Raw genomic sequence first — 12834 nt, forward strand, 5'->3', positions numbered from 1 at the left:
GGGTGAGGAGCTGGGAGTGAGGGAACTGGGACTGGCTGGGCAAGGGGACTTGGCCTGGGAGTTTGTGTGTGGTGTAGGGAGAAACAATGGGAGCTGGAGAGAGGACACTGGAAGTGGGAAGTGTGTGTGTTCGGGGGAGACACTGGAAGTGGGGAGGGAAGACTGGTACACAGGGGAGTCTAGGACTGCCTGGGTAAAAAGACTTGGATGAGGAGCCATTGGTGGGAAGAGACGGAACTAGGCCGGTGACAGACTGGAAGGGACAGGACTGAAGGGCTAAAGCGTGAGCAGAATAGACAAGATTATCTCTGCCCACTAGAGCACACACTCTTGCAGACCTGGAATGGGGATTCCTGAGTCTCACTGTTCTGCTGTTGGCAAGTATCTGTGAAACCCACTGCCCAAGTATTTCATCCCCCTCTAATGTTGGTTCACACAGAGGATAACAATGTATTATAACTATCATTTACTCGATCAGCTCCAGGAGCAGAGGTCTGTGTGGTGGATCAAAAAGCATTAACCCTGCTGCTGAACCATATGAATGTCAATATGATGCCACATGATGGGCTTTGATTTTTCTTCAGTTTGTTTTTTTTAAAAACCTAGAAGATTATACATACAGCTATACTGAATGAACATTTTGGTTGCAAAGCTGAGCACTCAGGAAATTCCAGAATAAAGGTTGCCTGTGCAACTTTATTTTCGTTCCCCGGAACGTATGCATTATGATAGTCTTGAATTAAATTAATATATTTTTTACACAGCACCCTATCTTTTCAGTGCACAGGATGGACCATGCTCTGGAAATGAATTGGGTTTGTGTATTGAGGCTTTTGTCTGTAGCGCCCCTGCCTCCTTGTTGCAGAAGTTGGAAGGTGTGTACTGAATGAGAATGGGATTGCAGGAAGAGAAAGGACGATAACATGGTTAAGGCCCTGCACAACTGGATTCTGTCCCTGCCTCAGCCACAGAGTTCCTATGTGATGCTAGGGAAATCACTTAAACCACACATTTTACAAGTGATCGGTAATCATGTGTTTCTTTTTTCTGAGTGCCTGACTTGAGACCCTGGAGTCTCATTTGCGGAAGAGATGAGCACACTCCGTTGCAACTGAAGTCAATGGGAGCTGTGCTTTGGACATATAAAGTTCTATATAATGCTAAGTACTACAGCAAATCAGATCCTAGGCATCTCAAACTGGGCAGCTACAATTTGTGGTTACTTTTGACGTTAATTTCTCTCTACCCCTTTTCCATCTGTAAAATGGGGATATCTCCCCTTCACTTCATGGGGGAGTTTTGCAGTTCCTAAACGTTAACTGCTTTAAGACTCAGATACCATAGTGATGAGCATAACAGAAAATCTCATTAGGAAATTAATAATTCTGACTTCAGACCAGGATTTGTATATTGTGCAGTAAATAAGGCCTAGGGCCAGACGTCGAACAATGAGGAGAAAATAAAATATTGAACTGCTGCTCATTAAGTGAGCATCATAAGAACATAAGAATGGCCATACTGGGTCAGACCAAAGGTCCATCCAGCCCAGTATCTTGTCTACCAACAGTGGCCAATGCCAGGTGCCCCAGAGGGAGTGAACCTAACAAGTAATGATCAAGTGATCTCTCTCTCCTGCCATCCATCTCCACCCTATGACAAACAGAGGCTAGGGACACCATTCCTTACCCATCCTGGCTAATAGCATTAATGGACTTAACCTCCATGAATTTATCCAGTTTTCTTTTAAACCCTGTTATAGTCCAAGCCTTCACAACCTCCTCAGGCAAGGATTTCCACATGTTGACTGTGTGCTGTGCACTGAATGAGACGGATTTGTAGAAGAAAGTATATGTTCATGTATAGAAGATTGTTTCATAATGCACACAGAATAGGACCAAATTAAGGTTTCACAGACAACCTTAATTCTGGCATTTCCTAAAGATTTTGAGTGCTCAACTTTTTAACCTAAATGTTAAATGTTCTTGTCATTTTGCGTGTGTATGTCTAACATCCCTCATTAGTACTATATCCTTTGGTTTGGAGCAACCTGATAGAGGTCCAGAAACTTCTCACTTCCGTCTGTCACAGATGCTAAATTTTATTGATTTGTTGTTTAATTATTTGTATTGAATGTAAAGAACTTAACTCTAATTGTCTAAATGTAGCTTGTTGACATTGTAAATACACTTGACATAATGGCGCCCCTTCCCTTTCTCTTCCCATATAGACTGTACCCATTTATAGCAGTATTTCAGTTGTCTCATCCCATTCACTAAATTTGTAACGGCCATTAGATTGTAATCTCCATAATCTGGAAATGCTTGTTCTTGTTGCTTGTGCATACTCTGGCCCAGTCTCTGATTTAAGTGCTGCAACAAATGTTTGCATCACAACATGACATTGTTTTATGTTTTTGTTTTTGTTTTTCAGACAATGCTGATGTTGCTTTAGTTAATTTTTATGCTGATTGGTAAGTGTCAGAAACTTTTCTATTTCATGTTAAAAATCTCTGCGTGTTAGAATAGGACAATTTCCATTATAACAAGTCTTACCATTCTAATCAAAAATACAATACTTGTCATTTTTTAAACCAGTTCTCATTGTTTTTCATATAAAAATACTTTACATGTATGCAGTATAGTGTGCTTCATCAGGACATCTGACAGGGAAAAAAACTTTAGCTTAATGATAGTGAATGGCAGTAAGTATTTAATCAGTACTGCCATAACTTCTATATAAAGCTGTTCTGCGAGGGGGAAAATCCTCAAGTTTTTGAGCTCTTTAGTAATGAATGATAGTCTAAAATATATTATTTCTCTTCTTCCCCCCCCCCCCAAAAAAAAGAAAAAAAGAAAGCATGGGAGAGTTGCATTAGTAAATCAAGTCTTGTTGACTATGGAAGATTATCAAAGTAGAAAATTAGTGATATTATGACATCACAAGAGTCATAAGGCTGAAACTTGTGCAGTTGAGAAGGGAAGGCATTTTTGGGTAGACTGGTTAAATTTTTAAAACACTTATTTAAATGAATATGTTTAGTATTTTTCTGTTTAATTATAAGAAAATCTAGTTTCTGATAAAGCTCCCTTAGATACTATATGCTGATTTTTTTTAAAATGTTTTTCTGCTCCATTCTTGATATTTATAAAGAGTTTTTTCAGCATTGGAGAAATTTACTGACTTCAGTGAAACCAACAACCTGAAAAGTGATGCTAAATATAGAAAATTTATCATACTGGAAAAAGAAATTACTTTTTCTGTTACTGCTTAAAATGTTAAGAGTTATTTGTAACTGTAATAGATGCATTGTTTTCTGAAATTTTGTGAGACAAGATGTCTCTTTAGCTCCAATGACTAATATTCACTTAAGGGAGAAGATAAACTCAAAACATCCTTGCTCCTTCAGTTAAGGTTTGAGCGCTAACAATATGTATCCTGAGAAATCAGAGGTCTTCTAGGAAGATTAGATTTGGCATTCCTAAAGTAAAAATCAAGCAGAAGAGACAAAATACCCAAGCTTCTAGTGCATCTCAGAAGGAAACAAAAGGAGTTTTAAAAAAATCCTTATCAGATTTTACTTACTGATAATTCATTCAACTGCTCTCAAGTGATTAAAATTATATTTGAAATTTATTTGAAAACTTAAGATCCCATTTTTCTGTATATATAAATTGCCAATAAAAATAAAATATTTAATCTCTTCTTAGGACTTGTGCAACTTCTATGTTTAGACTTGTTTTAATTTTAAATCAATTTAAAAACCAATTTCGTTAAACCAGCAGAAACACCTCTGAGCACCCACTTAAGGTAGGTCTGTGCTATAGAACCTGTATGGTGACATAACTATTTCAGCACAGCCTACAATGACAAGGAACTTTTTTTGTCTGTGTAGGAGAACCACCTCTCTGAAGAACATTAGCTATGTTGACGGAAGCCCTCTTCCGTTAAGGGCTACATCTGCACTGAGGGTTTTTTGGCATTGCTGGGTGTCAGTCAGGGATCTCTTTTTTTTTTTTCACACCTCTGACCAACGATACTATACCAACATAAATTAAGTATAGACCAAACATCTTATCAGTTTAACACTAGTTATATTGGTTTAGCCTGTGCTTGTAAATTTGCCGCCACAAATTAAACCAATATAAACCGTGTTTATACCAGTGTGCGTATTCACACGGAAGCTTGCACTGGCTTAACTAAATTCATTTAAAATTACACCTTTTGCTAAATAGGTGCAACTTTGTATGTAGACAAGGAGTTAGTGTATATTCAATACAGAACTGTGTTATACGTGTTTGTTTTTTTTTATGGTCTCTCTTTGATTGGTACAGCCGTTGAACCAGAACAGTAGGCAACCAAATTGCCCCAATAACAGTGCTGTCTATTTTCAAAGCACCGTGCAAATATCAACTAATTAATTAATCTACAAAACTCTTCTGTGATGTACTTTGGTATCCCTATTTTAGAAATGGGTACAGTGAGATAAATTAAATCACTCCCATTGACTATTTTCTAAACTTGTAATCAGAGCCGTTTCCACAGTGCTACAGAATTCCTGTCTTGGCAAAGAATTGTAGTCCTGAATCTAAGGGCTGGTCTGCAATTGAAAGCTGTAAATTAAAGCACACTATCTGTTCCGGAATAACTCCATGTGTAGACAAGCCCTAAGGGATAGTATAACACAAACTTGCATTAAAAAGCTAAGGTTGGATCTATACTTAAATTTTACTGGCATAGCTGTCAATGAGGAATGTAGAAAAATCATGCCCCCTACCCAACATAGCTATGCCGGCAAAAAAAACCTTGCATAGACACAATTATACCAACACAAAAGTCCTTTTGTTAGTGTAGATTATTCTGTTCAGAGCACTGGTTTAAGAAACTATACCAGCAAAAGAATCTTGCCAGTATAAGCTGTATCTCTGCTGGGGGTGGGATTGCCAAGACAGCTCTACTGGCATATTTTTACTGGCAGACCTTTTTAAGTGTAGACAAGGCCTCAATCTGTTTTATTTTTGGTGTAAGTTTGCAAGTAGACAAGCCCTTAAAATTTCATTTTAAAACAAATATTTCTAGCCCTAGAAGATAGTCTTGAAAATGTGAACAGCGCAAACCAATGAACTGTTGCTGTAAACAATAGCTCTAGGAGGGTGAACTGCCCTGTTCATCTGAATGAGATGTTAACTCTGAAAAATATGATATCCACTTGATGTCAACACTTCAGTATTTCACAGTTTATTGTTTTAGTAGAAAAATACAGTAACATGCTAATCTGAAACAAGTTGCCCAGTTTCCCCTAACCAGCTGCTTTGGGAGCTTCTACAATGGACATATACATCTTCAATACAAAATTCTTCAGCATAACAAAAACGGAAAGCTTGGAGACAGTAGATGGTAAACTAAATTTAAGGCCAAAATAAGTAGTGGGTTTATTGTACTTACTGTGGTGGCCATTTTAAGTTTTAATATAATGAAAATGTCCTCCAAAGAGTCAAGGCTTTTGTAGCTTTTTCCCATCACGTCCACACCTTTTTCCAAAGCAGGAGAGAGGCTCTCTATCCAAGACTTCACTTGAAAATCTGACATCACAGCAAGATATGAACCATGGAATTCCCTGTCTGTGTACATGTTACCACATCATGATCTTAAATTTAAAACTTTAATTTGAGATTTTAAATTCAGCCATCTAAGGCAATAGTTATGGTGATCAATACCATTTCCAATGAGAATCTAGAGGCACCGTCTACATGAGTTGACCATTTTAGCTGCAGATTACTTGAGTCATGAGAAACCCAAATCATCTTTTTGTTAATTACACTTAGGGTAATATAATAGAGGAGAACGAAGGAATCTTTGATTTTCTGAATAGAATTTACTTTCTGTGGACTTAAATAGATAGTTTGAGGGGTGCCAAGCTCTTCTGTCTTCCATTTAGTGTTTGAGGTTTTTCAACTGAATCTTACAGGTGTCTTTTGTGAATGGTGTCATTCAATCATTTGTTGTGTTAATCACAAGTACGTATTCCCTTTACACACATTTTCTGTTGTTTGAGTTTATTTTTTCCTTGTATAGATGGAAATGTTACTGTGACTTCCATATGGCCTACCAAGAGAGTCCTAACCAAATACATACTTTCATTTTGCACAAAGCCACCAGATCATGTGCACATGCGAAAATACAGAAGAACTCCTATTTCATGAGCTTTTAAATGTGGATTGAGAAATTTATAAAATTCAGAAGTAAATAAAATTGAACATCTCAAAATTACAGCAAATATGGTGCATAAATTGCAGAACATTACAATCCATCACTTTCTTCTTGTGCTTCAAACCACTGCAAAGCAGTTTCCAATGTATTGAAGGCATTGAAATATGAAGGGATATCAATTTGTTTTTTGACATCACTTTAGTTATGTGATATTTTTTTCCCATCAGAAAAAAATTTGTATAAATGGTTATTCAGAAGATTGGTGTTCATAAAATTGAGGTTCTACTAAATCACAATTTCTCACTGAGTCACCAATACAAATAAAATTTTTGAAAGTTATTAATGTATTTGCTGTCTTTTGACTGTCAACAGGTGCCGCTTCAGCCAAATGCTGCATCCTATCTTTGAGGAAGCTTCCAATGTCATTAAGGAAGAATATCCAGATAAGAATCAAGTAGTGTTTGCCAGAGTAGACTGTGATCAGCACTGTAAGTAACTCAAAGTAAATCCTGATTTAGTTCTGTTGTTTTATTTTAACATGTCTATTAAGGAAAGAAGAGTTTTTAGTAACATCTTGCTGATAAATGAAGTATAATTAATTCCAATCTGACATTGGCAAAACTATTAAAGAGCAGCTAGCGTGCAGTGAGTCGTCCACTGTAACTTAGATAGCCCTGGGGAAGCTGTCTGAGCTAGAGCAGCCTGTTCCTGTCATCTTGTGGGCGGCAGTGCAGCCAAGAATTCCTGCCATGCTACATCCTCCACTACCCACCTACACAGGGGTGAGGCTGCGTAAGCTGTTTTGCACAAAACCTATGAGCCTTAGCAGAGTAGGGTCCCTCCCTTTTTCAATATGAAAAATGGCTCTCCTGTTGGTGTTGCCATCAACAAGTGGTTATCTTGCTTTTGGAAATGTGGGAAGATGAGATGGTTTTATTCCAATAGTAAATAGCAAACCAGGAAGCTGAATTAAAAGCAGTAATGGGTGAAGGGTAAGTAATGTCTGTTGCCCCAGTGAAAGACAAAGGGACAAGCATGGAATTCTGTGTCATTTGTATTGCAAAATAACAGCCATATTTTCTGTGCAATGTTCTACTTCCTCTTGGTGCATCAGCAATTTAGGGTTTGATCCTGTAGAGTTTAGAGCACATACCTGAGAGGTGCTGAGCGCTCCCTGCTGCATTAGGAGTTGATGGCATCCAGCATTTTTAAGAAAGTGCTCAACACCTTTTGATGGTACAGCTAGTTTTTTATCCATGGGAAGAGTACATCCTGTTTTTCTGGAGCTAAGAATCCAAAGTAGTAGTAATGTTTTAATGCTGTGTGCATTTAAGTCTCTTCGGTTGTGTAGCTCTAGATATTTACTTGTTGACATGAACAGGTGTGCACATATCTCTGAGGTATAATTGACACTGGTACTTTAAATTACTATTGCCTTTTTTGCTGTTTTGACAATGAAGGTGCAGTTTCATGGTCTCCTAGAACTGGAGCTTTTCCCTGTGAAGCGTAAAAAGAAAAGGAGTACTTGTGGCACCTTAGAGACTAACAAATTTATTAGAGCATAAGCTTTCGTGAGCTACAGCTCACTTCATGCTCACGAAAGCTTATGCTCTAATAAATTTGTTAGTCTCTAAGGTGCCACAAGTACTCCTTTTCTTTTTGCGAATACAGACTAACACGGCTGCTACTCTGAAACCTGTGAAGCGTGTGACTCTCTTTTGGCAGTAAAGTTTCTTTACTGTTCTTGTAGATTTAGTAATGACTAAATAGCAAGCTTCGGTATCTTCCACTGAGAAGCCATTATTTGTGCTCTTTTTGTTTTGGATATTGTTGTTCTTCCCATAGATAGTGTCCCAACAGTTAAAAGCACCCTTCTTCTGTTCTTGAAGGAAGTCTCAAGCATGAACACTATATGTTTGGGGCAGACTATATATCAGCTCAGAGTATAAGATATAAAATAAGATTGTTCTTCAAACTGTCAGGAGTGGGCAAATAGACTCAATTTTTGATTTCCATAAAGGTATCCACAAGGCCAGTTCATAATCACAAAACATTTAAATGACTTCTTGATTGAATTTTTGCATCACTGGATGTCAGAATCTTTCTGTGATGTCCTCAGCTTTAAAAGATCTATGACATTCTATTTTCCTAATGAGCAGCTTTGAAGTATTCAGCTGGCTTTGTGCATCAGGGTGGAGGGGATCTATTGAGGCACTGCAGTAAACATCAGAGCATAAACCATTCTTGATGGACAAATTAAATTAGGCATGCAATAGCTGAAATCTCTCATTTCTCTGAGCAGCCATCCTCCTGTCCTGTGTGTGTATTTTAAAAATTCTCGTGCAGAATTTGCTACAGCTGCTTGTAGAATTTCCAGAGCAACAGCAGAACATAATTCTCCAGTGTACTTCATGGAGTATGTCTTTATCTTACTTGGCTAATTTGTTACTTCACATAATCATACCACCGCTGATGCAAGAAGAACATTTTCCTGCTAAACTTCTGCTATGTGGAACACCTTTCTAGAATCCTAGAACTTACAAAATGAATAATGTATTTTAGATTTTATCCCCTTGCCTTGTTGACTGATGGACCTCTCTTGCCACCTCCTTTCACCCTTTCCCTTTCTCCCTCTCCTACCACTCTCCTTTGCTGTCTTCTGGCACTTCCCCTAAAAACACTAAATATCATTCTATATTGTGTTATGGTGCTCGCCTGGCAGCCATAAGCAAGAGCAGATACAAAGTATTGAGATCTATCATCAGTACTAGTTTCTGGAAAACAAAATTTACAGGTAAATAATTTAGTCAGTAATTCCCCTAAAGGTGTATTATTTTAAAAAAAATGAAAAATTGTCAAACACATAGTCTTTGTTGGAATTTTTCTACTGTCTTACTATCTGGTAGCTGCATTATATGTCTATTCTGCTAAACGTTTAAATGTAACTTCAGTCATTTGTTTAACCTGTTTATCAGAAACTTGTTTATCTTATTGTACTTGCTTTGTAGCAAAGTAACAGTGGCTCACTGTCACTTTCAAAATTTACATTAATATTACCTCAGAAAAAGTTGTTGAACTAGTCAAACCAACTTATATAGATTTACTTTTATAATTTTTTTTCTTTTTGAATTAATATTCCGATTACTGGTCAAAGTAAATTCACTAAACTTTGGAAAGTTATTAAGCAATCTGGCTGACAGTTTTTTGTGTGTGTTTTGTTTTTGGGCTTTTTTGTTTGGGTTTTTTTGTTTTGTTTTATGTTAATTATTGACTTTATAGGATTTTGGATGTTACATTTGTTTTCAAGATATGGAAAACTCTGAAGGGTGGAGCTCATACTGCCTATAGCTAAATTTACATTAACGCTTTATATAAGCCTCTACTTAGTTGCATTTTAAATGTTAGGGCTGAAACTTTTCTGTGCTTACTCTTTGCCTAAGGTTGAAACTTTTGACCCATTTTCAAGAACGACGTTGGGGAAAGTCAGTAGTTCCGCTAATAACTTTTTTCAACTGCTTTTTGAACTTTTGCACCTCCATATTTAGAAGTAGAGGTTTGAAATTTAACAGGAGGATAAGTCTTGGGGTCAAAAGTGTCTTTTCCTACCTCAGAAAAAATTTACCCAGTTTTAGCTGAGTTATAAGCCTCTGAAAATTGCCATTTGCAAACATTCAGTAGAGTTTAAGAGGCTTGTTTCTTTATTTCTGAACATGCTAACTGCATTGAGCATATTTCTAGCCTCTACTGAGCGTGCTGCATGGTAGACAAGTCTACGGGGTCTGAATGGGGGTCTGGGTGGTGGTGATGATGCAGCAGCACTGCCCTTTTTGGCCTAAGAGGGGTTGGACTGGTTTGGGAACCAGGAAGAGTTTGTATCAGCTCTTTCTGGTGTTACTTCCTTGCTCTTCCTTTCAAGCACTTACTATTGAGCCACGGTCAATTATGTCGCTTGCTTAGGAGGCAGACAAATCACTTCTCCCCATTTTACAGATTGTGCAAGATCACCTCTGGCAGAGCTAGAAATAAAACCCTGGTCTCTAAGATGACAGACCTAAGCTGTGTGAATTATGGGAGAATGTATGTGGCAGGGGGAGCTTACTACTTTTAGGGGCTACCTCACTTCTGTCTTGTGGCCCCCTTACTTTGCACTACTGTTTAAATTAAAGCCAGCCACTTGACGTCTATGGCCCCACTACTTTTTTTCCCTTAATTTGAGTACTAGACCTAAGTCTCATCCACTATGCAGCACTGCCTTTCTGAATGACTATGGCAAATTATGTTGTTGTTTATGCTGTTTGTAGTTGTAAGACCACACTCAGCTTCAGAATCAGGAGTGGAGCTTAGGATTCCTGATTCCCAGGATTCCTCTGTTGTCTAGGAAATAGTTGTGTAAGCCACTGGCAAAATGTGCATTGCATCAGGAACCTTTCATTCTGGCATTTTCTAACACTTGAATGCTTAATCTGGCAACTTTTTACATAATTTCAAGATAGTAATTAGTATGTAATAGTATATTTAATGTGTATTACTGTATTAAAGGAATTACTAGGTTAATTATCCAGTGTGGTCCTTCTGATAGCCTATATGCAGTATGCTGCAATACTTAACTAAACATTTATGAGCTAAAACATTGTGGCAGCCATAATATAACTTTCTTATTCTTATAGGTTTGTTTTTTCTACCCTAATGATTATTTTTGTTATGTATATTTTTAATATTATATAACCTCTCTAGTATAAAAAGTCATAAATCAGTATTGTCTATTTTTGATTAGATTAACAATTTCTATTTCTATATTTGTGTTGCATGATTTCAGGTTTTGTAGCACTGTTAGTACAGGAATATTGTTGTAGAGATGATGAATTTTGCACTGCAAACTACCTATTTCCTTTTGAAATCAAATCTCTGCAGGGAGCCCATATATCTGCTCTCAGACCACTCTAAATAGCATTCAGAATGGTCAACCTGGCATAGATACCTTTCATTTGATGCACTGTTATTCAGGCACACTGCAGGTCCCAGCATCTCACATCAACCTGTGAGGGAAAGCAAATTAAAGAGAATTATTGATGCTCTGCAAAATGTTTGATGCTTAATGACAAAGCTATCATTTTGTCTGCCCTCACAGCCAATATAAAGATATTGTGCCAGAGACTGATATTTATAGTCCTGATGTGATTGAAAAAGTTTAAAAATTGTTTTAATGTGGTATTAAAATTTTGTATATATTACATTTTAAACTGATTCATGAGTAGTGTGAAAATATTAAGTTAAAATGAGTATATTCAGTCTTTTCTTTCAAGAGTATGCTGAAGACCAATTTACATTATTTAATGTGCCTAAACTAGTACCCCAACCTCAGTTACCAACATCACCAGTTTCTAGGTGCCATCTGCTTGGAAATTCAGGTAATGTAATAAGCAATAATGTAATGTAATGTCAACCTACCTGTCTTCTAAATTAATACTTAGAAAATGCCATACCATTCATGAAGGATCTATGAGTTCATCCACACTTGCTGCATATTGATTAAAAAAATAACTCTTTTGCTGGGCAGCCATACAGGAATAAACCCACGGTGCTGTTTTTTCATAATAACAAAAATTTACATCATGCTGTCCCTCCTGTATTTTCTGGTTTTGGAAGGGGGTGTATTGCAATATACAAGAATTCAGAGCATAAGTCAATTTTTAACTAATGGGAGTTAGGAAGATGCCTTCCAGAACTGATTACTGCAGGAATTCTTGCACTTTCCTCTGAAGCATCTAGTACTAGCCACTGTCGGAGTGAGGGTACTGTGCTAGATGGATCACTGTGACAGTTACTTGGTTATTGTGTGTTAAATATTTCTCCAAGTAGATATTTATTTTTTGCCATTAGTGTGGTTCGCTTTGTAAGTGAAAATAAGGGTCATATGATGGTCTGATTCTGAAAATATGTGCTGATCCAACTCTGTCTTCCACTTGCAATTTGGATTTTTAATTCTTTCCTGAGCTAACAGAAACTGGAAAGAATGAAAGAGGCAATACAATGAGGTTTCAGGAAGCAAATAAGATGGATAATGCTCTGACTCAAATTAAATTTGGGATCCACCTTGGGTAAGAGCTTGGGGTGAGGACTAAAAGTATCCCTTTGTTTAAAAAAAAGTGTAAATAAAATAATTGTAAACTGGCCCTGGGTGCCTGAATATATCTTGCCCTTCCTGCCAAACTTTTTAACAAGGAAGGCAGCAACCTATGGAGAAGGTGAATGAACATCCATCTTGCAAGTGATTCAGAGGGTATGTCCATGATCCTTGCTATTACCAAGTCCTGGCCATGAGCTAGGTAATTTAACTGGCAAGTATGGATGGAACATCACTTTGAGGAAATACTTCATGAAAGGATGAGTGAAATGCCTCTTGTATGGAAGAGCAGCAGGCAGCAGTGGCTCTTGAGTGAATATTAAATATGGGGAAACAAGATTCTTCATCAATAGAGCCAGCCATGTGTTCTACTTAGGTGTGTGCGCTTCCAACACACCAGAGCCAGAGAACAGTATCTGCGGCCTGGCTTACACTGGGGGCAGGGATTGACCTAAGATATGCAACTTCAGCTATGAGAATAGCGTAGCTGAAGTTGGCGTATC

At 37.4% G+C, this 12834-nt stretch overlaps 1 protein-coding gene across 2 annotated transcripts in view; it reads left to right on the forward strand.

Annotated features, from left to right (window-relative positions):
* The window catches only part of ERP44 (endoplasmic reticulum protein 44), a 120926-nt gene that overhangs the window by 36600 nt on the left and 71492 nt on the right, over positions 1-12834 (forward strand). For both annotated transcript variants that reach the window (XM_038388560.2, XM_043508535.1), the window contains exons 3-4: positions 2431-2470; positions 6580-6695. In XM_038388560.2, the coding sequence (XP_038244488.1) occupies positions 2431-2470; positions 6580-6695 (156 nt within the window). The remainder of the gene's footprint in view (positions 1-2430; positions 2471-6579; positions 6696-12834) is intronic.

This window comes from Dermochelys coriacea, chromosome 2 (assembly GCF_009764565.3).
Source record: "Dermochelys coriacea isolate rDerCor1 chromosome 2, rDerCor1.pri.v4, whole genome shotgun sequence".
In the NCBI taxonomy this organism is placed as follows: domain Eukaryota; kingdom Metazoa; phylum Chordata; order Testudines; family Dermochelyidae; genus Dermochelys; species Dermochelys coriacea.